Here is a 24,560-nt window from a genome sequence, read left to right on the forward strand (position 1 = left end):
GTGATCTCAGTTGTCTTGGTGCTTACCCATCAGTTTGCAAAAATCAGGCCATTCATCCTTGTCCTTTCCCAGAGTGTTTTAACGGTGCTCTTGCAGTGCTCGTTGCCCAGGTTGGAAAGACCAGGGTACAGGAGAAGTGGGGACACACATGTTATTTAACTGAAGGTAACATTAAATTAATGAATACAACGCCATTCCTGCCATCTTGTGACAGCAGGGCAGTCTGCAAAGATCTCCTCTGGTGTAGTAGTTTAATGTAAGCCTGGTCCTTGCACTGGTCAGAGGTTTCCCAGGGGCCTGGCTACCGGGATAGATGCAATGCAATGCTGCTGACTTGAGTAGGATGACTGAGCTCTCTCTAACAAGGCGGAATTTGGCTAGGTGAATGTAGTTGTGCAATAACTAACTTATATTTTGCTCTATCAAATGTTTTTAGTAACCCTGCTTTCCCAAAGGGCATTTATGTGTCTGGTGAGGTGACCATGAGATCGCATGAGGTCTTAATTGCATCAAAATGTTACATTTTAGCGGACGCAAAGCAGAACTTCACCTGATTTCATTACGCTCCCCAAACTACAGCCGAAACCTCTGTCCATCTGGCAACATGTGGTTGTTGAGCAAGGTGTTGGAAAGTGTACTGGCAGCCAGTTAGCAGGCTTCCCAGCAGTGAAACCGTGTTTTGTGGTACTTAAGGGGGATTTTTTTTTTTTTAACTGACACCATTTGAAGTCACCCCTTTTTTGCAGGTATTCCTGAAAAGCGACCGTGTTGCTAGGATGGTGCAGAGCGGAGGGTGCTCAGCGAATGACTCCCGGGAGGTCTTCAAGAAGCACATTGAGAAGAGAGTGCGCAGCCTGCCAGAAATTGATGGCCTCAGCAAGGAGACGGTCCTGAGCTCTTGGATGGCAAAGTTTGACGCTATTTACCGTGGGGAAGAGGATCCCCGCAAGCAGCAAGCCAGGATGACGGCAAGCGCTGCCTCGGAGCTCATCCTCAGCAAGGAGCAGCTCTACGAGATGTTCCAGAATATTTTGGGGATCAAGAAATTTGAGCATCAGCTTCTGTACAACGCGTGTCAGGTAAGGTCTTTCTCCTAGGCTGGGTTGGAATGAAAGGGGGTTTCTTGGGGAAGGGCTTTCTGATGGGAAATACTGCTGTTACGAACTGGAAACTTTGGGTCTGACCAGACTGTTTTTGAGAGAATTTCCACCAGGGAAGAATTTTGGTTCATGGTGGGACTTCTGCACTGCCAGTTATGTTCTGTCTGTCCAAGTGGGCTGCCTCCTCTTGCTTGTGCTTGACTGCTTAGGGTTTTCTGCAGATGTTTCAGAAGGTCTTTATATTAGTTTTCCTTCCTGAAATCCCATAGGATTGCTGAGATGAGAAACTTTTATTCCTCCAGCTCAGTGTCTGGATGAGCAGGTCTTTGGTGCCTAAGTGGGCTGTTTTGCTGTGACTTGCTTGCCTTTCCACTGTCACATCACCAGTCTAAATGACAGAAGTACGTTCTTGCAGCCTGCAATAACCTTATTAGCACTTGAAGCTCAGATCCACCCCATATGAGGTGGATCCCATATGCAAACTCGCTTATTGAGGTGGTACGGGTTCTCCTTAAGTAGAGGGAGCCTCTGTGACCCCTGCGTGCCTGTGGTGGAAGGAGAGAGCATCCCAAACCCCTCTGACCTCAGGGTGGCTCTGCTTGCACTATGAGTTCCCAAACAGATGAAAACCTTTCCCATTCCTCTCTTTTTCTCCCCCAGTAAGAGCCAGTTCCCCAGAGGCACGGAGCTGGGGCTCTGCAGTGCTGCTTGCCTTTCCAGCAGCTCTGGCTGAGGGCTGCCGGTGGCTGTCCAGGCTGTCGGTGACCCAGATTACCCAGGTCCCCTGCTATCGGATATAAATATCGCAGGTGGGATAAAGGATGTCAGAGTCACGGGGAGGGCAAGGTAACGCTGTGGAAAGTTTTCGGAGAAGTTGCAGGCCTCAATCTCTTCCCTGTAATTCAGGGGCTCAACTTCTTATTGAAATTAATACATTTGAGACCAATTCTATCTCTCTTCTGTCTAGACACTTCCAATTCTTTTCAAGACGTAGAAAATTGTTTGATCTGTTTTTTCTTCTGTAAAGAGCTTGATTATCTTGCATTTGTTCTTCTTCATCTCAGACTTTAATGGCAGAGTGGGGAGAGGATAACAAATGACCATGAGTAAGGCATCTTCATAGCAAAAAGCAACAGTAAGGACTACATCAGTCCTCATAAATTGTGTTTACAAACCAGATTTTGTGCCTCCATCCTCTGTTGGAGGACTTCTTTAAAATCAAAACCATAATGTTTTCAGTGATGTGTTGACAGCTGAGTCAGTTCTGCAGTGTTTTTTTTAACTTAAACCAACTCAAGCCCTGTGTCTCTCATCCTTTCTTGACCTGTGCTCAGCTAAGGAACTAGAGTGTATTTGTGTGAGTGTGTGTGCGATCCTACCCTCTTGCTTTGTGGTTCCCAGTAATGCAGAAAACAGTATTTAATCATGGCTGCCCTGCTTTGTGGATGATCTCTGCTTATAAGAGCCTTTCTGGCTGACACCATGAACCCAGTGGCTGCTCCCTGCAAATTGCCCTGTTGCATCGAGCAACCTGTTCCCTGCAGTAGGTCCTGGTTTTACTCTGAAAGTGAAAGATTTAATTCTGGGTCTTTTCTAATACTCAGAGGCAGCAAACCTGTAATTTAAGCTTTTAGAGAAAGACATAATTTCTGTTGAAAGCGAGTATTAGCACGGGAGTTACTCTGTTTTTAATATCTGGATAGTGAGGATTAGCTATGCAGAAGGGAAAGCCCTTTATACAAGGCATGACTCAGAAAGCTGCAAAGCCGTCAGTCATTCAGCTGTTTGGTATTTTCCTGGGGTATAGTGCGAGTGGTTACGGTGCCATGGTGTTGGTGTGGTGGGGTGGGAGCCTGCCTCGTGGGGAGTGGAGGTGGGAGCAGGTCTCTGCTGCTCCTTCTCCTTTAGGTGCTGCAGGGAAGGCAGCAGTGAGCACCCAGCGGAACAGCAGGCTTTGCTGTGGGGACCCTTATTTCAGTGGTCATGTTATCTGGGCTATTCCAGGGGGATCTCTGGAGCTCTCCAGGCACCAGCGGCTGCTCTGCACTTCGGTCTTCCTGTGAAGCACCAAAATTGCTGTTGACTGCTACTCCTTCCTGCAGGGTCCCAGCCATTGCTTGCAGCCAGTCTGTTGCAGGGTATAAGTAAAACCTATCAACGTACAAATGTTTTTGTTTGCTTAGCTTGTATGGGGAGTTCCTGGCAAAAGTCGAAGGTGCATGCCACTTGGCTAGCATGTTTTCTGCAGCAGAGCTGCAGGGGAGAGCAGAAAATGATATGCAGTGAGCAGTGATTCGGTAACCTGCTACTTTCCCCCCATGAAAGCTTCGTCCTGATCTCTCATGATGAAGCACTGGCATCAGCCCTGAAACAGGAGATTTTTCCCTTTCCCTCCTAAGCTTTAGTAGCAAATTATTTCCTACTCCAAAAGCTCTTGGTGTTCACACAGGGCAGATTTCAAAGCCACAACAGCAGCTGGGTGGCCGATTGCTCCAGGCTGGAGATGCAAGTCAAGCCCTGGGCACTTGCCCTTCATGGCTTGGAAACTCTCCCGTGCCGTAACCCCCTAGACTGCAATGAGCCGCTCTGCACCGGCGGCATCTCCGACGTGTGAGTTCTGACACCAATTAGAAAGCCAGAGGCACCTACCAACATTACAGCACTAAAACCAGAGACATCTGGAGAGAGAAGAATCACGTGTGCAGCGTTGCAGCAGCCCGCATGGGTGCTGGGTGGGAGGGGACCCGGGGCAGCCGGAGGGGAGGAACAGCTCCCTGCTTTGCATGTACATGGGCGCTGTGGCCGTGGCAGGGCTGGGACATGCTTCTGCAGGACTTCGTTCCAGTTGTTCTCTCTCTCCCCACCACTTTGCATTTTCATAAGTTTTCATTTGCCGCATCTGTCTCTCTGTTTGACAAGCCACCTTCTGGGAACACCTCTGCTCTGCCAGCCTGTCCTGAAATCAGCAGAGAGTCCCCTTCCCGGGTGGGTTTGTAAACACCTCAGCCTGCGCCTGTAGCCGTACTTACAGCACTGAGCACACCCATTGGGCTTGGGGGCACTGGCCCCATAACCCCTAAAAATGGTCGTTTATTTCCATCGTGCTGTTTTGTGTCAGTCCGGATTGCATTTCGGTCAGAGTCTGCCTAAGCAGCGCTCATTTGCCTCCCTGTGAAGACACACTGACTCTGTTCTGACTTTTGTCTCATCAGAGTTAATTGGAAGTACAACTTAAATCTTTTTCTTAGTAATGTGATTGAAGCTTCTGTCGCTTGTTTCATAAGAACAAAATATTTTATATATTCTGTTTGTGAATAAGCTTTAAGTAAAAGGAAAACAGTCTGGCCTTTTCCTGGATGTGCTGAAATTGTAATATTCCCAGAAATACCACGCGGGCTCAAGTTGCGCACGTGTGGGTGATTAATACATTTGCTTTTCTCCCTCGGGCAGTGTACAGGCAGCTCTTGCCGGAGCCCACCGTGGACCCTGGCTCAGCAGCCTGCAGTGGTGCCACAGGCTTTACACCGAGACTGAGCAGAGCTCCCAAACAAATCCGGGAGCAATCATGAGCTTCCCAGTGGTGGTTTGGCACAACATAACCTACACTTATTTTTGACCTGCGCTTGTCTGCCATGCATAGGAGGAATTGGGAAACGGAGCCTTTTCCCTGGCAGGCTGTCTGAATGCCATCACTCTTTCTGGGGCGGCAGTGCGGAGCTGTTAATGCAGTTTATCAGTCAATCACCTGTGCTTAGAAAAGCAAAGCCGGTCAGCTTCTCCCATTGCTCCCGTTGGCTGGGAGCGGGGGGGCCGGCTGGTCGGACGTGCGCTCCCTTGCTTTGGTGTGCGAGGTGAAACTGCCCCACAGGCTGTGCAAGGAGGCAAGGGGGAAGAAGAGTTAGCCTAGTTGTTGTCCTCCTAAAGATGAGAGCCTCAAACACTTGCTTGAACTTCTCCTGTGGTCTGGAAGAAGGTGCTTTTCTCGATGTGGCCTCTGTTACATCATACTCAGTGACTGCACAATGGTTACATCACTGTGTTTTCATTCACTTCTGAAATAATATTTTGTTTGTGCAGAAGGAGGATGATTTCTAAAGGGATTTTTTTTTTTAATACAATATCCCCAGGTGATGAGATAAGTGTATTCTTAATGTGATAGCGGTGATACAGCAGGATCTGAGATAGCAAAAGGGATTGATGTGGTTGGAAAGGCTTTTAGGAAACAAAGATGGGAAGTGGTGTTGTAGCAGAATGGTTGTGGAGATAACGGTGTTGTTAAGCACAACCTCTGACTACAACATTTTAAATAATACACGGAGGCTTAAGTTTTTTGCATAACACATGCTATGTGGCTTGGTGTTTCTGCTCCACTGGAGTTGGCGTGGGAACTGAGCATCTCCGGCTCCAGCAGCGAGTTCCTCTGCTGTGCGAGGCATCATGGAGGGAGAAGGGTGTTTGAATCTGGGGTTTCTGGTCCAGAAGCCATTGGCAAGGCTTGGGTTTAGCTCTGCTGCTTTGTAATTAACCCACAACTCTGGAAGAGTCATCCAGGACCTATTTTCTATAAGTGTTAGGCAGTTCCAAACTTGGGTCTTTGCTGCAGTCGGTGTTTCCTTGGGCATGAGCCCTGTATTTCCCACTGACTTTCATGACGGCTGAATTGCAGCGGCATCTCTTGAAAATCAGGCTGTGGTGTTCTCCCCGTCTTCTTCCTCAGCTGCAGGGCAGTGATTTACTTTTCTATCTCAAGCTGTGTTTGAAAGTCATTTTTAGCTACAGTGAGAAAAGAAGAAGCTGGTACAGTGCTGTTCAGTTAATCCAGCGGCAGTAGCTGGTGTCGAGACCAAATCTATGGTGAGCTGCACACTTCCATCCTCCTGCTTTGGAGGAAGCGCTGGGCTCCCGGGCCGTCCCTGCAGGACTGTCTGAATTCACAGGCTTCACAATCAGACTTTCTCTTCTTTCCTGGGCCTGAAGTGTCCCAGGATTGTGGGACATTCCTGTTAAATGTGCAAAATACCTATGCTAAGCTTCCAATTTCATCCAATTCCCTTAGATACTGGATTTGAAAACAAATAGCTAAATGTATGCATGTCAAACCTGCTGAGTAATACATAGTAATACATGGTCGTGGTTTTTCAGCATCTATTCCTATCCATCCAGGAAAAAGGTAAAACATCAGAGAAGTGTGCGTGTGTGGGTGGGCTACAACACAGACCAAGTCCCTTTGCTGTCTGGTGGCTATTTCATGTAAAGGGATGAAAGCCTCTAACCAATCCAACTGGAATTGTTTCGTAAGTTTTGGGGGCCTGTGATTTTAGCTAGGAAACATTTCAACCCAAATTTTGCCGACCAGAGCTGGCTTAAAACTAGAATTCACTGTTTTGACATTTATTTTTGCAGCTGAATTAGGACACTGTGTCCAAAGGCTGACATTTCTCACAAAGCAGAAAGTTCCCCTGCCAAAAAAATTCGTTTCAGAAGTGTTAGCAGAAAAGATATTTAGGATTTCTGTCCTGAATGAAATGTTTGATTTTAGCTCAAGTCAGTATTAGAGATGATTCAAGGTGGTGTTTCGCCTTCTGCTCCTCTCTCATCTCTGCAGTTCAGGTGGTTTTCCCGAACTTTGTTTCTTGACTCGCTGCGGTGCGTTGAGCCCGTTGCAGAGATGCTGAGGTGGTACTTGGAAGATGCAGCCCAAGTTAGGGCAGAAATGAGTAAGGACAGAAACTCTTGTGAGGCGCTGTAACATCTCAGATGGTGAGATGAAGGTTAAGGTGACTTCAGAATAAATGTTTTGTTTGTGTGTATCCTCCCCAAACTAAGTATTTAATTTAGTTTGTTGTGATGAAAAATTCCCAGCCATGCCTTGCAATGAGCATTGAGCCCAGGGTCATTGTGCACAGTGTGGAGTTACCTGGCTGTGCACATCTCTGAATTGAAGGGACACAGGGGTTTAGTATCAGATCACTCCCTTCTGCTCCCTGTTCATCATTTTTGAAGAATATAAAGCAATTCCTTTTTATTGTAGCTTCATCTTGAAGCTCAAAGCCTATGAAATAGCCATCTGCAGTTCTGGCCATTTAAACACTAGCGCTGGCTCCCTCCAAAAGGGAGGAGGTTTGCTTCAGCCCCAGAGCCCCTGGAAACAAACCATCTCGGGGCGGTGGTGGCAAGCCGGGGCTGCTGCGGGGCTGCAGGCAAGGGCCAACGAGCCTCCACAGGCTCCTCTCTCCAGGGCTGGATACCTGGATGCTGTGGACATGTGGCAGCTACGGCCAGCACCGCTGTCCCCCTTCTAAATGTCCCCAGGGCATCAGCCAGACCCCTTGGCTTTTTTTTCCCCCTCTTTCACTCCTTCAAAACACCTTTCAGTCGCTCCGCCTATTTCCACACTGTGAGCATTATCCCCCCCCTTAAAACAAAGCCACCACCAAGAAAAATGGGTTAAGGTGGTTCTGAGATGATCAAAAGCTTCAAAATCCATAAAGCATCATACTCTAATGTTTTCAGTAATTCAGTATTTATTTCCATGGAAACAGAAATGGCAGCCTGGAGCCTTCTGCAGGGTTGTAATTACTCCTGTAGCAGCCAGGCAGCATGCCTGTCAGGGCTCGAGCATCTCCCAAAGACAGCAGTGGTTTAGCGCCCGATGGGAAATTGAAAAAGGAAAAAGCATTGGGAAGTGAATGAAATTTTCCCCTTCATAATAACACGACGTAGATACACGTGGTCCTTCGGGGAGGAGGGGGAATTGCCCTTCTTCGTCAGCTCGGGGTGCGATATTTTGAAGAATGATGTTGGCATGGGAGGGTGGAGGAACGGAGAGGGACAGTGCAATGTCAGGGACGGGGCGAGCGTGACGTCTGGCTCCGCTGGTCCCATGTGCAGAAACAGTGACCTGACACGTGATGCATCGTTTATAATTAGGAGCAGGAGAGGTGGTTGAGGTGGGACATCTGTCTGCTCCAGCATCCGACACCCGGTCTCCTCTAGCGTCCAACGGAGAGCTGTGGGGAGGAGCTCAGCCAGCTGGAGGGGGACATGGTGGCGGGCGGGGCGGCCCTGCCAGCCCAGCAGTGTGCCACGGGGCTGCTGCCTTTTGGGGAGGAAAACGCAGCGATCGCTCTCTGCCAGGGTGGGACCCGCTCCCCCGAGCTGTTGGCACCGAGTGTCTGATTTGCGCAGACACGAATGGACCTACGTGTGCATCCGTTAGCTGTAGGATCAGCTTATGTTCTGTGCTGTTATGGACTTAGAGAGCAATCTTGGCCCCTGTAATTAAATTTAAAGCAAATTAGCTCTTCTATTAAACAAAATAAATCTGATGTAGCCTAATGCTGTATTCTCTAGCTATGGCTGATCAATCGCTCCTGCAAAGAGCAGGCAAATGCTGCTGAGCAGATGGTCTTGGCTGAGGCATGGTCAATTAAACTAATTAAAGATGCTTTCATTTAATCAGAGAGTGTTTTAACCCTGTTAGCTGCCAGTTGGGGATGTATGTTTTTGTGCACTAGGAACTTCCAGTTCTGGCCCTACTATGGACATCTTATGGTTTTACAGTCCCTTTACAGAAACCAGGCTAGAGCGTGCATCCGAAGAGCAGATGTTTAGCAGGGAAATTATAATGTCATGCAACAATAGTGAAGATTTGCAGAGGAAAAGTCAGTTGTTTTCTTCTAACACTAACCAGAGATGTTTATTAGAATGAAGAAGTCTTCTGCACTGAATCCTTCCCACGCTACCTCCTGCCAGCCTTCCCTCCGGGTTTAGGGGTGTGGATGCCTCTCCGCAGCCTAGCCAAATGTCATTTGTTCCACCAAAACAAGCGGCGGCTTTGTTTTTTATTTAAGGGACAGAAAATAGTTTCAGCATCCAGACAGGTTCTGGAGTGGAGGAGCAGCCTCTTGTTTCTGCTCTCTGCTGCCACGCAAAATGTGTTGGCTGCTGGGAGCCCCCCCGCCGTGGGGCTCTGGAGATGGATTTAATTCATTATTTGCTGCAGAAGTCCACAGAGACTCCTCTGAGCCAAAGCCCTGTTTTAGTTTGCTTAATAGAGCACTCAGTCGTTATTTGTCACAACTGGGCACCCTCCCCATTTCCCGTCCCCCCCTTCCGATCTGCTGCGCTGCTCCCCTGCCCTCACTGGAAGGGCTGACGCCACTTGCCAGCGAGGTAAGTGCAACCAAGAGAGCTAGTTACTCTCATGGAAAAGCATGCAAAATTATCTCAGTAGAGAAGACTAACGCATCCGGACCATTAGTGACCCCCTCGCTGGGCAGCACCGAGGGGCTGCAGCACGCCAGGACCAGCGGTCCTCTGCATTTCCAGCAGCTTGTACAAATTAAATTAGAAACAGTTGTGCTTTATCCAGAGGCCACATGGGCAACTTCACGCATCAGACCAGATCTATCCTGCTGCAGCAATATTGATCCCTGCAGGTACATTAGGGCTAAAGTCAGGATGATTTTCAAGATGTTCATCCTTTGTGAAATGGTTTTTATTCGTCTCCTTAGTGAGGAGGTTTTGTGGTGCAATATCAGCTGAACGCTCTTCGTTGTCCATGTGGACTGATTAATTTCTGCAGTTTAAGGTTTAAATTACCATCAAGATCTCTCTTCAGTTTTATTTTTGTTTCAATTGGCCTGTGAATACTTTTCATCATGTGCATTCACGCTGCAAAGGAATGCATAAAAAATAACCATGGTTACCTTATAAAATATCAGTGACTTGACATTTTCAATCTACCTTAACCCTTCTATTTAGGGACTGCTAATTCTTTTCTTTTCACTGAAAATCTAGTTGTTGGCATGACTTTCCTGCTGCTTAGCCAGATATTTCTTTTTTTCCATCAGATCAGATCATCCATTTCAAATGGATGTTTATTAATACAATTCCATTTCCCTACCACCACCTTGCATTTTGGAAAGGATGAGTTGAGTGGTGAATTCCTGGCTTTAGGTAGGAGCAATTGGGGAAAAGTATGAAGGACTGATGGTGTGCTGATCTGCTGCTGCTGCCATCTGCAGACTAGCAGAGGTCTCCGGGAAGGGAAGCACTTTGGCCCTGACATTATTAATTGGGAGAGCTGTTCTGGTGTTTGCTGCCTCTGCAAGTGCCTGGCTGCTTCCACCTCTGAGCTTTATTATAGGAATAGATCAGAGCAGAGGGGAGGGTCAGGAAGATGGACTGTTCCTGGCACAACTGTGCAGAGGATGATGCTGAAGCAGTGAGGAAGGTTTTGCAGGAGCTACAGAAGTAAGAAAACTTCTTGAGCATCATTAAATGTGACAACCTTCCGGAATTATAGCTTGAGACCATTTCAGTGGAGAGTAGATTTAGGATGGCACAAAATATAAACCCCAGAGGTTGAATTGGCAGAGAGGAGGCTACTGTTAGAAATGGGGGAGCAAGTGAAGAAGTTGTTGCTGAATTCAGGAAAGACTCTTTGCACTGAAAAACCCAACGAGCCCATGGGGCACATTGCCACTGAGCAGGGTGGCCCAGCCTCAAAACACTTGGTGGGTCTGCCCAAGGGGAAGCCAAGCCAAACGTTGTCCATCACGGGGGGGCAGTAGCCAAAGGTGATACATAAAATCAGATGTTTATTGCTGATCTCCCAAAAAAGCAACCTAAAATGTAACTGAGATGGGTTGTAGGTTGGATTTGGAGTTGGGCTTCCACGTGGTCTGGTTCCCGGAGGTGGGCTTCGACTCTCGAAATGCCATGTTTATTTCGAGCAATCTCTCTTGCTTCCCTAACTTTCAATTCAGTGCAAGCCACCATACGTAAAAACCAGTTCCTCAGCATGTCCTGTGTTTTATTAGGAAAGGAAAATGTCACTCGTCCTCTTTGTCTTTCCCTCAACCAGAGATGATGAGCAGAAAACATGACAAAGAAATGACCCCACTGGCCCTCTTCGGAGAAAGTAATCTTATTTTTCCTTTGAGCAGCATTTGTTCCCTGCAGTACACATTCTGTCAATCAGCCCAGGAGGCCCTGGGAGACAGAAGGGGTGTTATCCAGACCTCTCTGTCTTTAAGCAAGGAACTGCAAAAGAACCCATATGTGAAGCTTATCTTAAGGAAGGCTGGAATACTTAATAAGACATAACTGGTGCATGACCCTGCACTGTGTTAATGCCTCTCTTTCTCTTCCTTTTAACTGGAAATACAATATGCAGCCGCCAGAATTTAATTTTGCATGTAGGTCTTTAAATCTAATTTAAATTCCACATGAAAACCTCAGTGGTTTGCAGCACTTCAACCCTCACTCATGTATTTTATAACTGAAATCCTGGTGCTTTCCTGGAGAACTTTCAATACCTATCTCAGGAGCAAAATGGAACGATACCATCCTAGTTGCATGTAGCAGGAGTTATACACAGTCATGCTGGAGGCTTGTGCCAGAGCTCCAGGGTCTTCATTTCAACCAGCAATGTCTTGTCGGAGAACCTGGACTGGTTTTCACTGAGCTGTGCTAGCCTAAAGTTACACACTACTCTTTCAGTTTTCTTTTTATCATCTTAAATAGAGAGATCATTCTTGTGACATACATCATCCACTAAGTGAATATTTTGGAAGTTCTGTATTAATATTTTACTGAGTTTTCGCTAATCTTATTTCTGAAAGACGTGGTTTCTCCAAGACTGCTTCTACCCCTTTGCAATCCATATTATTTTCTAGAAAAGAGAATTATTTTAAAAAAAGATGTGTTATCCACCAGTCCTTTCCTCCACTCCCTACATTTCATTCTTCAGACTACCAGTGTTTCCGTGTTACTTGACAAACGCTTCATGCCACAGCTTGGGATGTGATAGACAGTGTCATTTTAATTCAGAAGCAATGTTGGGAGTCAGATGGATCAGGCCACAGAAAGTGCTGCATGAATATAAAATACAGCTGGGTTAATCTTCCAGTTTGCCTCTAAAAAAGTACCAAAATAAAAAAAAAATAGGTATATTTCGTAAGAGAAATGAGGTGCCAAGAATTTTCTTCAAAAGGATATCAAAGTAGGCGCATATTTGTTCCCACTGAGCTGACTATAAATTGGGAAATGATCAGCAAACTAGATTTCATGCATTTCAAAGGCTCAGTCTCAATATCCCAAACTACAGGGAAAGCAACTTATGTAAGCTGTTCCTTACCTTTATTTCAGTGTTGAGTTTTCATATTCAATATACTATGGTTTTTCTGGAACATCTGATTCTACTCATGTTTTGTGAGAAATTAGAGTGCAAGTTCAATAGGGAATTGGATGCAAGAAGGCTTCAAATACAGCCTCTCATGTATTTAAAAGGCAGCTATAATAGCTTAAAGTCCTGTAAAAACTGTGCTCGCCTCCGTCACACAGACTTTCCTGTATAATGCAGAGAGGCAGTGACGTTTCCCAGCAGGATTTTTCATGTGTTGTAGCCTTTGGTCCAGTTCTTTTGTCTCTGGAATAGAGGACAGTAAGAAGATGGGGAGGTGATGGCACAATATTCTTTGTCATTCAGTGTGAAGTCTGTGTAGAAACGTCATTGCAATGGAAGAGGGAGAATGCTTGCATCCCCCCGTTTAACAAAGAGTACGATGGTGTAACAGCCATTCCTTCCAAAGAGTATTTTGAGATTAAAGGCTATATTGAGCTGAAGTTCCCCATGTAATATGGGAAGACTTAGAAGGCAAGAGAGAGAGGTGTAAACCTCTCGAGCAGCGATCCTGAAGTCGGACTTCAGGGGCACGTGTGTTTTGCTGTAGATGCTGTCAGGTTGGAGGCTGTAGATGTTAAACATTGATAGCTATGGCAGGGAAGTGAGTGGAGTTTCCCAGCACGGCTGTATGTGAGCCCCGGGTGCTGGTGGCCCAGGACAGTGCAGTGCGGGCTGGAGGTCGGAGTCTGAACCCAGTGATGCCCCCCGTGTCACCGGGCTCCTGGACCACAACCAGGTTCCTGCGCCTTGCGGGCTCCTGGGTGCTGGCGGAGCCGAGCTGCCTGCTCGTGTGTTCCTGCTTGAGCCTTAAGCCTTCCTTGGAGCGTGCGGAAGAGGGGCCAGCTCAAATTATAGGCATTTCCCACAGGAGAGCGAAGTGCAGATGCATAATTTTGCTGTCCTCTTCTGAGCGTGCTGCCGGGGGAGTGAGGTTTGCAAGGACAAAGGTGCTGGGGAGGAAGCAAGCACAGTGACTGACAGTGACCCACAGAGAAGCGCGCACAGACTTTGCCCAACGCCCTCCTGAGTTTTGGTTAAATGTACCTACTCGTTCTCGCGGGTGCTGGGATGTGCCCCATGCTCATTTCTGCACCTTGACCAACTACTGCCTGTGTTTACAGCTGTACTGGGAACAGCAGCGATCTTGCAGGTCTCCAGTCGTCATTAGTCCACAGGAAGGGAAATTGGTCAAGATCTATACTGAGGGTATTTTGCTCCAGGTATCAACATAAAAAGGTAGAACGTAGGACACACAAAGCAAAATACCAGGTCACCAACAAAGCTGGGAGATCTTGGCAGGTAACACAGGTTGCAGTAGGATACTGGCAGGAGGCATCGAGCGTAAGGCTTTACTCCTTGGTGATTCCTTAGCAGAAGGAGCATCGGTGAAGAGTTTCCTTGTTCCCAGGTTGAGGACCATGAGCTGTTGGCTTTTGTGGAGGGTTTTGCTAAACATAACTAGCTTCTTTTGTGGCCTAGCTAAGTCCAGAGACGATAGCGAGAAAGTCTTTTGGTGGTGGTTTAAATTATAAAATTCTAATAGTAGAGTAATTAAATGGTCTCTTATTTGTTCTCAACAGCAGTCATTTATCCTGCTGATATTTCTGCCAGTTTGCTGGCGAGCTCGTGTTGTGCAACATTGATGAAATGAGCTGCAGGCATGTGTTCGGCTGCCATTACCAGGAGTCTTGCATGCCCGCGCGCAGAGCTGAGACGAGGGCTGATAAAATAGCTGCAAAACAGAGATGCAGTTTCATGGAGAAACTATTGACACAGTAATTTTATTAAATCAGGTGAGGCCTGTTACGTTTAATGAGAATATCATTTGCCAAATACATCTTATTTTGTTTTAAAATCGCATTAAAATCCAGTGCTCTTTATTTCTGATGCAGGGTGTAATATCAGCAACAGTTCCTCATCGCTGTACCCGCTGTCTCCTTGTGGCTTGGAGTCTCTTTTCCTACCTTCCCTCCCTGTGCATATCCAAATTCTCAAAAATGTAAAATATCAAGCAGCCATTTTCAGTCACCTTCTAACTCGGTTCTTCAATCACTTTTCTGCTTGTGGATTTTCTCTTCACGTGGCCTTTTTCTCCCCAACAGTGGATTTTGGCTGGGAACAGTTGTGCTCAGATGGTTAAGTAGCAACTGAGGGTAAATTAGCTGAAGGAGCTGTGGCTGCCACTGTTGAAATGATTCCAAAATAACTTTGTGGAGGCGAGTGACTGTCAGGTCAGACGAGAGCCGCATGGTTTGGATCTGCCTGGGGGGATTGGAGTTAGAGAGGATAATACAGGTTAGATTAATAGAAGAGCAATGCACTCTAAATACTGGCTTATATGCTATCAAAGATCAGTAATAAAAATTACAGTGACCACTCGTGAGTATGCAGCAGCAGTATTTGGGAAAGGGTCTGTTTCAAACTCTGCGTTTCCCATGAACATCTGCAGTATTTGCGATGAGGACCGTGTGGTTTCTTTGAGGTTGGTACAACAGCTTTCCTCTGGGGAGTCCCTGCTGGCAGTGTGGTCCTTAGCAAAGGGAGAGGAGAAAACCGACCACCAGTTTTGCTAAGGATTTGGCTAATTGATGTGCTGCTGTTCTCCCTGGGTAGCACCGTCTGGAGCCCTGCTGTTCCACCAGCACCTCCTGGTCGGTGGCGGGAGGTGACTCTGCTCCTTTCCCGTGCATCACTTTTGCCAGCCGTGTAACTCCTGATCTTTATTACCACTTAACGTAGGCAATTGTTCAGGGTCACTGCTTGGTCAATCTGTTCCGCCTTTATGTATGGTGATTGCAAAACAGCTGAGGATGTCTGGCAGCCAGTAGAAGTTTTATTTCTGTGGATGAAAATAGCCAAAGATACATTCAAGGAGATAATTGGGATCATTAAACTTTCCTATCGTAATGCCAGTTGCAGTTTCATCCATTGTATGGCTAAAAACGTAAGCAGCGTCAATGAACAATGACAAAAAAGTCTATTCCTATCCCAAATATACCAGCAGAAACACTGGTGTTGTAACATCAGAGTATGGGCCCAATCTGAGCATCATTATTAGTGATCTTGGGAAGACCTGGTCTGCTTCAAAATAAGGGTGATTTTCTGGATGACGACAAAATACGTTTTGTTTAGGCCAGATCAGTGGTTATCGCTGGGTAAAGTTACACGGTGTCAGGGGTTAGTGGTCCGTCAGGTGAAGCACCGTGTGAACCACTGCAAGTCAGCAACTCACCCTGGTGCCTGGGAGAGCCGGTGTCTCACTGCCTCGGATTCTGTCTCGTCTGCGGTCAGGGTAGTGATAGATGGAGGAGATGATTTAGGGGAGGGCAGCGCAGGATGCAAGGGCGGGAGAGCGAGCGCATCTGTCTCCCTAAGGCTTCGTGCCATACCAGCGTGCTACAGCAGAAGGGAATCTCTCTCCACTGTTGCGTGAAATTACGGGATGCCAGACATCGATCAAAAGTAAGTCGCTCCTGTTCAAAGACGGAGAGTTCATAAGAATCATTAATAACAAAACTCCTGTGTAGAGGCTGCTGAGGAGGGGTGTGTCAGACTGCTAGTGCGGGGTGCTGGCGAGCAGAGGGGAAGAAAAATGGGTCAAATAAAGTCCTGCTGGAAAAGGAGTAAATGCCCATTGATAGCATTAAATCAGATGTAACTGGAAACCAACAGGGACAAGCTCTGTTGGATATGAATTGGCCCATGCCAACATGATCCCCGCAGAAGGGAAGAGCAGTGCTAGCACCACAGCTAACAGCAAATAACAGCAAAGGCTGGGCTCAGAAAAATTCACCAAGCAAAACAGAGTGCAGCATGGAACAGGAACATTGCCTTTCAAAAATGACATTAGCTGTCTGCTGTAGAGCTTTCTTCAGGCTGTAATGATTCCTGCCTTAATATGGAGCAAAAATCATTATGGTCTGATGGTAGTGATGTATGTGGAGAGCTTTTCCAACTGCCCTGGGACGTCTTGGTGCGGAACCCCCCGGGTGCCTCTCCTGGGGAGGATGTGTGGACGCAGTTGAACTGGAGATGGGGCCAGTCCCGCTTTGCTACGGTGGTTTGCCTACTCTGTTTTCCAGCATCTGAAACAACTGTGCTCCCCCTGCTTTTCTCGGGATGCAAGCCTGTACCCTTCAAGATAACTTCTTGCAAACTTTAGAGGAAGACCAGCTCCTTTTTTTATCCTTCCTCCTGCTCCCCTCTTTTTTTTTTCCCCTTCTTTTTTGTGCTTCAAAAGAGACTCTGGAGAGGACTTACAGGGAAAGCAAGTGAGGGGAAAGTATGAACTGTCATAAATAATGTTAAAGCGAGAGTCAGACTTGCAGTAAGGTAACAAGATGCCAGGGAAGGTGGTGACCGAGTTGTGAAGGGTTTTCAAAGTGCTTGTGTACGACTGATGCCCTTGGGGGCATCAGCTGAGGCATCTCAGGGCGTTGATGCAGGCAAGGAGTACAGGATACAGCCACAGCCTCAGTGGGTGTGCTGAGGTCTCCAGCCACGGTGCCAAGCCTTTGGCACACGTGAAGGTTTGGCTCTTGCAGGAAAGCATGAAAGAACAGGCAGGCTTTGAACTCTGTGTGCATGGAGCCATGAGGAAGGCAGGGCCAAAGATGAAATGAAGGCTGAAGGACTGAACAACGCAGTGGAAGAGCATGTATCTCCACAGATGTGAAGGGGAAGAGTGCTGAAGAAGGGATGGGGATGAGGAGGATGTTTTGGGGCCTGGTGAGTGTAAGTTCGGTACTAACCACCCTTGTGGGGTGCTGAACAGACTGGAGAGGATTTGACTTTCAGAGAAAAGATGGTGAGGACAATTGTGCATGAATGAGTCTGAACTCATGGCGGGGGCAATGCTGTAGCTGCAGTGGCTACTCAGGTCTTGACTAGATACACAGAGGAACCTCAGGGAACATTGGGGGATACTGTTGTCCTTCTATAGGGCAGCAGAAAAGACCTCTACTATGTCCAGATCTGGGATCTGCGCTATAAAAATGTGTTGGAAAGTTCTTGGGAGTCACGTGGAAGGTTAAGGAAGGAGTAACAGTTTGGCTTACTGGGGACACATCCCATATATTTGATCTGTTTGCAAACGTTTTGGAGCAATGGTTAACCGTGCATGTGCAGGTGCGGTAAAACTCTGTGGGATCAAAGCAGACGCTGTCGGCTGCACTTCAGGGCTGGAAGAACTGGGCAAAGGTAGATATTTTTCTGTCGGATAAGGTCAAGTTTGAATGGAGGGTACAGCCTTAACATAGCGACCATAGGCTGAGATTTCCTAGGGGTGTACAGGAGATTGCATGGCAAGGGGCCAGTAGTTCATTTTGGGCTCAGAGCCCATCAGCCTCTCATGACTGGGCAGGTTTTGGACACCTGCACAAAAGAACCAGCATTATTGCTGAGTACAGAATTAAAATAGTTCAGTTATTTAACTGAACTTTGTCTAGGCTGATTATTTCATTTTAGCCTGCAGCAAAGTTGTGGTGGGCTCTGAAAAGAAGCCCTGCAGGCAGGCAGATTGGAGCTGTTCCCTGGTCACCCGCAGCCAAAAGCCTTTGGTATGGAAATACCCGGGTTAGGAAGCAGGACTGGGATGCACGGAGCGCTCGGCGCTGCGTGGTGGCGCGGTGCACATGAGGTGATGGCAGATGAGGGGACACTGCTTTGCCAGATGAAGTTTGTTACAAATTCCCATCTGCTCGGAAGCAGAAGCTATAAGATTTGTGTTGTGCAAGTAATTATTTGTTATACATTTTTAAACATGAAATCTAGTCCAAACGGCAAATATTTCTAGTGTGTGTCATTGTGCAGTCAAGAAAGCTGCCAGAAGCATAAACCTGAATAACTCTGCGTGATGATTGGGGTGGGGATGGGAGGTGATTACCTTCACTTCAGTGCCAGCCTTGCAAACCAGCTATCGCATGAGGTGTCCCCTGCGCTGATTTTGGAGGGCGCCTGTGAAGAGGATGGTTTACACGGAGCAGTGGCAGGTTTGTGCCAGGTTTCTGTTTGTCCCGTTAATGGTGGCAGTGAGCACGGGGAGGTGTGCTAACGCAGCCAGGTGCTCTGCGAGCAGGACTGCAAGCGGGCATCGCCTCTGCTGCCTCTGCCTCAGCGCTGGCAGTTGTTCTTGCCTGCTGGGCAAACGGGTTTAGCTGGAGAGGAAAAATAAATAAATTTAAAGGGAGGGATTTGCTGCTTTGCCCATTTTCCCCTCCCCTACTTAGGTACTCGTCCCCTCTCCAGCTGGTCTCCTGTTCGCACAGGCAGCATCTCGCAGAGCCGGCTGCTTTCTCGCCCACTCCATTCATTTTACCTGGGACAGAAAGCGCACATCTGGCACAGCTGGGAGGTGTTCCGCCAGGTGTGAAAATGGCTCCGGAGAAGACAAGAGAGGATTGCTGGGTTTCTCCCAGTGGAATACGGAAGAGGCAATCTCACATCTCGGTTTTCAGCAAATGCATCTTGCGGAGCGAGCCTGCACACAGCTTGTTACGTAGGCAGATCTGGGATGAATGAAGCATTTTTCAGATTTTCAAGGAACTGGTTGAGTTGTTTCAGCAATATTTTACCCTCCACTCTAAACTCCCCCCAAGAAGAGTGAGAGAATAGATTTGAGAAGGGTCTAAGCATTTTAGAAACAGAACAGCTTAGGTTTTTTAGATTGCAGAAAATGTAGTAAGGAAAACTGTCTGAAAATGAGTGCTTTTTGAGGGGGTGGGATCTGTTGTGGATTTTGCTCAGCCTGTAAGCCAAGTGATTCAGCGATTCCCTCAGCTTTCATGCAAGGTCACTGTGTGATCCTCAGTTGATTCCCTTGCATCTGTGAAACAGCACAGGCAGGTATTGGAGGATTTCCCAGCTGTGCCAGTTCCCAGCAAGAGCTTTCTCAATCACCTCCACCTTCCTTAACAGCTCACAGCATTTGGGCTGTCAGTCCCTTTGGAAGCTGCTTTTTCCTGTTGTTTTTCCCCATAACTCCAGCTGGAGGGAGAGAGGGACACAGAGGGAGCTGCTCTTCTGCAAGGGTATGCAGCCGGGGCAGCAATCTGTCCCCGTGGGTGGTAGCACACATGCATTATTTTTTCCAGTGCCCTGAGCACTGATTTCCTCCCCTTGATTTCCGTAGATCTGCTTTAACAAACTACTTGATTAATAATAAGAAATGGAGGGGAAGAGTTTCAGCTGTAGGTTCCACACGTGTGTGTTCCTGTGGTTTTATAGCCAGTAGCATCTGATGCTACCTTCATTTGAAGTAACAGGGTGGCTCTAGCGGCGCAATTTTGTCCTGGTTATGGACCAGAATGCAAAAAAAGCTGAATCCATGAGAATGCTTCAAGCATTGCTTTTCTCTTTAATCTCTTCATTGGTGGTTTTTCTTAATTTCTAAAAAGAATCGCAGCTGCCATCTGAGATGGGCAGGTACCAACGCTGCGGACCTGCAGTCACAGTTGCACTCAGGCTCGCAGCTGAATTCCAGCTGCATATTCTGCACTCTCTTGCATATCCTTTTTGCTAGGAAGTGTGTTGCTCTCGGTGGAAGCTTAGAGGGAAGACTGACGGTAGAATACAGATGAAATGGGATCAGAGAGCAGGTTATCACCTTATTTTTGCAATGCACTGCCATTCAGAAAGCACCAAGAGACCTCAACAGTAGCAGAGACTATAATGCTGTACTCTCAGAGGGTCTAATTTATTTTCCCTAACTCTGTAAGCAAAAGCCTCCTGCCCTGGTAACAATTTCAAAGGAAAGAGGTCATGCCTTGCCAAATGTAGTTCAAAATAAACCGCATTTCCTCAAAAGGCGGGAGATGACAGTGCTCCTTGCAGAGGAGCTGTCTGGAAGAGTTACCGTGCAGCTGCAGTAAGGCCTGACCCACCACCCAGTCCCGTGTCCCATCCTTAAATCAATCATCTTTTGTCCATGAGACTCTGCTGTGGATGACTGTGCCATCTCCCCTGGCATCCCAGCCCTGTCCTGCCTGGGGTTCGTGGGTGGTGGGTGCTTCTCCCTCTTCTCCAGCTGTGTTGCATCCTGGCACGTGCCAAAGCTGAGGTAGTCCAGCCTGGGTTGGGATGAAGGTGTTGGGCAGCTTTAAATTAATTTGGCTTTAAATGCAAAGAATAATTAGTAAAACAGTGTGAAAAACAGCTCTCCACCCTATGGGGACGGAAAGGCTTTGCCTGGAGGCTCCTTCCGTACTGAGCTCTATGGAAAGATAATTAAGAGGCAGCAGGTGAAGCCTGGAGGGGGGCTGGGGGAAAGTTAGCCATGCTTTCATCAACGCAGCGCAGGACCCTCAGGGCAGCACCGGACTCTCTTCTGCCTTGGTCCCCCCATGTGCAAGACGTCGGGGTCCGTGTCACACACAGTGTCTGCAAAGAGCCTCAGAACGAGCTCCTTGGGGTTGCAGATAGTGTTTTAAAATACTCAGCAGCAAGCTGACTCCATTCGCCATCTCGTGGTGATCGCTGTCTGGGGCTGAGGTGTGCAGGGTGGCTTGTGCAGCCTCAGGCGGGCGGTGGTGGACAGACGGACACCCCGTCCCTCTACTCCAGCGCGAGCAGGGCTGCAGGCAAACGGCTCTCCTGCACCCGCTGGGACAGCAGAGCAGCTCGAAAGCTCCATATAATAATATTCCACATGGAGAAGGATGTTAATGACAGGGAACGTGATTGACTGCCTTTTTCTGTTGCTGCTGTATTATGTCTATTTAAATCAGCTCACATTAACTGCAGTTATGTTTAACATTGTCTGTCTACATGGCTGAATTTTTAGATTGTTAATTTTCAATTGCAAATCGCTTAATGATGTCTGACTTTTTATAAATATTTGTAATGTGTGTTAATATTTTCTATTAAGTGCGATACACATTCTGGAAAAAACTTAATTGTTCTCGCTGCTGTGCGCCAGGTCTGGCGGGAGCCCCTGAAGCCTCGGTGCTCTCTTATCTAAAGGCTGTTGCCTTTTACAGCTGACGTGTCAGAAATCGAGGTCTGTAGTCAGCGCTGTCTGTGTGTTATGGTCAGGAAAGCCATTAGGATTCATTTGGCTCCCTGACAAGATGAAAAGAAAATGTTTATTGTCCGCAGTGTGATAATGAAGTGAAGACTCACCACTCATGACACTGCATGTATGTATTATCGCTGCGCTCCTGGACATCAATATGAGATATGGAGGGCGATGGCTCTTAGCCCAGGAGGAATTTTAAACTGTACCATTTTCAGGGACTCTGAACCCCAGGACCCTGAAAGCCCATCCCTGTTCTCATAGGGGGATGCCCACTGCCCATCCTCCAGTGCCTGGGCAGAGCTGCATGCGGTCCGTGCCGAGCAGATATGGATATCTGTCTTGGTGGGTCTCCTGCAGGGTTTATGTAGTGAAGGGTAAAAAACCGAACATCTCGGCTTTGTATCTGCTGGCTCTCAGCTGTGGCTTCTCCATTCATGGATGCGCTGAGTGAGGAGTGCCTCTCCCGGCAGCTCCGAGGGCCGGTCCCCAGCCGCATCCGCCGTGAGGCTGTTCTGCAGAGCTGCCTGGGAGCCTTCTCTCACGCACAAGTTCATCGGTGCTTAAAAAACCTGTGAGGTGCCAGCCTACGGCAGCAACCTCCAGCCGGGATGAGCCGGGATGGCAGCCTCCAGCGGCAGGAGAGGAGGGGAACGCAAAGCACCAGCTGGACCTTGGTGGGTAATTGCTGTTGGGGTGTAGCTCCCTGGGGAGCAGTGCCCTGTCCTTCGGGGTGCACCAGCAATGGCTGTGCTGCCAAGGGCGATGTGACTGCAGCAGGTCTAGCTGGAGCCAACGAGCATCGGCACGGCTCGCTCCGCCGATGGGAGGGGTATCGGGGGTCAGCCAGGCACACGCCGAGCCCAGATTTGTGGTAGGACGGTGCGATACCCGCTCTGTGTCCCAGCTTCCTAACTGCCATGGTTTGAGCTGGTTAGAGTAAAGCTAGTGCAGGTCCGGGAGCAGCAGCACTGTTCTCCCCAGGCTGCCATGCAAAGGGAGGTGGGATGTCCTGCTGCTTTGCAGGAGCTGCTGCTTCCAGGCTGAAGCATCTTCTTCTGTAGTTGTTATAGTATCTGTACACATAAATTATTTATCTTACCTTTAATATGGACACATAACAGCGTTTTCCATATTGCGTAGATGGCTCGCTTGCCTGACCATCCTCACCAGTAAGGTAACGAGGATGGCGTACCCTATGGGAGGACTTGCCCCATCTGCTAAGATCTCCCCCCGCCGCGGTACCTTGTGCTGAAATCCTTCTCCTCTCACCGTATGGACTAGCTGCTTTTAAAAGCATCACATTTTTGCTCCCTCTGTTGGTTTCTTCGTAGCTATGCCTCTTGCTCCTTTTCTGTGTCTACTTCAATTCTTCTCGCATCCTTGATCTTAATGCAGGTGCCAGAGCATCTCACAAGGGTATTGTGTGGGGTTAAATCCCACATGACAGCTTGTGGCTCCACGCGGCCCTTCTCAGAGGTGTCAGACATCCATTTTATGCCACTGGTTCTTCAGGGGCAGAACAGGTCCTGTTGGAGGGGATCAGGAGGTAAAAGAGGTGGCGGATGTTCCCAATTAGTGGAACTAGGATTCCAATCCCTTTTCCTCGCGGGTTTTTTTCACATTGTTGAATGCTAATTCTTTAAAAAAGAAGTGGCTTTTCCGAAATGCAATGATAAATTAGATAGGATTGGTATGGCTAAGGGTATTGCTTCTGTTTAAAACCATGAAATTCCCCCCGAGGTAAATTTCTCTGAAACCTTTGAATGACTCAGACCACAACTGTCAGGGCACTGTTCTGAGAAAGGTGAGGAATTGGCCTTTTAATTAGCATAATATAGTAATTTAGCATAATAATAATGATTACTTATTAATCATTAGTAATCGTTGTTGTTGTTATGTATTGACCAGAGGGACTTACAGATGTGATGTTTCTGCTCTGGATTTTGATAAATTGATACCATTTAGTGGATTGTTAGGTGCAACCCGGAGGGTCTGAAAATAGCCGGGTCTGCCATGGAGGGCAGCTCCATTCCAGTTCTCCATTGCTGTAGGAAGTGGGTCTAGTGGTGACCTATACAGAGATTTCTGGAGAAGCATGGTGGGACCAGCAACTTCAGCTCCCTGAGGATGCTGTCCACTGAGGTCACGTAGCGATCTTTTCGCACGCTGAGGATTTGCTGCCTAGAGGCTTAATTCTCCTGGCTGCTTTCTCCCTGACCTCACGAGAAGGTTTGCTGCGTCAAACCAGTGTGAAACACATCAGCCCGTTCAGGAGAACGGTCTCCTTAGGTCTCTGGCTGTGATAATCTAAACTTCACAAATACCAAAATTAACTATAACGGGCAGCGCTGCAGTTTTTGCTATCTTAGTCCTTGAAAAAGTGGGAGCCATAACCTTCCCTTTACATTCCCTCTCCTCCTTTCTGCTGATACCCGGTTGTTTGGCATGAGGGGACCAAAGCCTTGCTCTTCATGGCCAAAGCCTCTGCTTTGCCAGTTCTTTGCTCAGAGCATCTGCAGAAAACCATCTATCACCATGCTACCGCAAGAACCAATGTTGCAATTTAAACTCCAGGGTATGCACCGACATACCACGGGTATTTATTTTGGAGAATGGCCATCCAATTTCAAGCTATACCTCTGTGGCAGGCAAGTTTCTTTCTGAATATGGTTTTTCTTTCAATTTTATGTTAGCTATTTTTAATGAATAGAAGTGATCATCATTCACATGATGATCTGTAGCTTCGGTTGTCTACGTGTTCACCTGTATCATCATCCCTACCAAAAATGGTGCTGGTTGCAGCAGAGGAATTTGAGTCTCTGTTTTACCGCCTGGTCTCAGCCCCTGAAGGATACCTGATTTTGTGTCAACAGAGAAGCCAGCTAGGGAATTTTAAATTCACGGCTCAGGCCTGATCCTCGAGCTGTCATCAGAGCTGGGAATGAAGCTTGCCGGGGAGCCAGCTATGCAAAGATCTCCGCGGGAAGGGCTGCGGGAAACCAACTGTGGGGTTGTTCCCTGGCTGTGGGGCCAGGGAACCCAACACCTCCAGTTCAGAAGGACTTCTCCCTGCAGGAGCGGCACTCCTCGCAGGGCACCTTCTCATCCCCAAATACCCACCTCTGCCAAGCACCTGCAAGCAGAGGTTTTGACTTGAAATGTGTGAACATGCAGTGACTCTGTGAAGCCCATCAGAAGCTGCCTCCTCATGTTTGTGAAAGGCTTTCAGATGCCAGGCCACGGAGACCAGTTG

At 47.7% G+C, this 24,560-nt stretch overlaps 1 protein-coding gene across 1 annotated transcript in view; it reads left to right on the forward strand.

Moving 5' to 3' along the window:
- LOC104073953 (calcium-dependent secretion activator 1-like) overlaps positions 1–24,560 on the forward strand; it is a gene marked incomplete at its 3' end in the record, with an annotated part of 95,864 nt that overhangs the window by 20,803 nt on the left and 50,501 nt on the right. The window contains exon 3 of the mRNA XM_009573899.1: positions 747–1,079. Coding sequence (XP_009572194.1) covers positions 747–1,079 — 333 coding nt within the window. The remainder of the gene's footprint in view (positions 1–746; positions 1,080–24,560) is intronic.

The sequence above is a fragment of the Fulmarus glacialis genome, unplaced genomic scaffold (assembly GCF_000690835.1).
Source record: "Fulmarus glacialis isolate BGI_N327 unplaced genomic scaffold, ASM69083v1 scaffold5532, whole genome shotgun sequence".
In the NCBI taxonomy this organism is placed as follows: Eukaryota; Metazoa; Chordata; class Aves; order Procellariiformes; family Procellariidae; genus Fulmarus; species Fulmarus glacialis.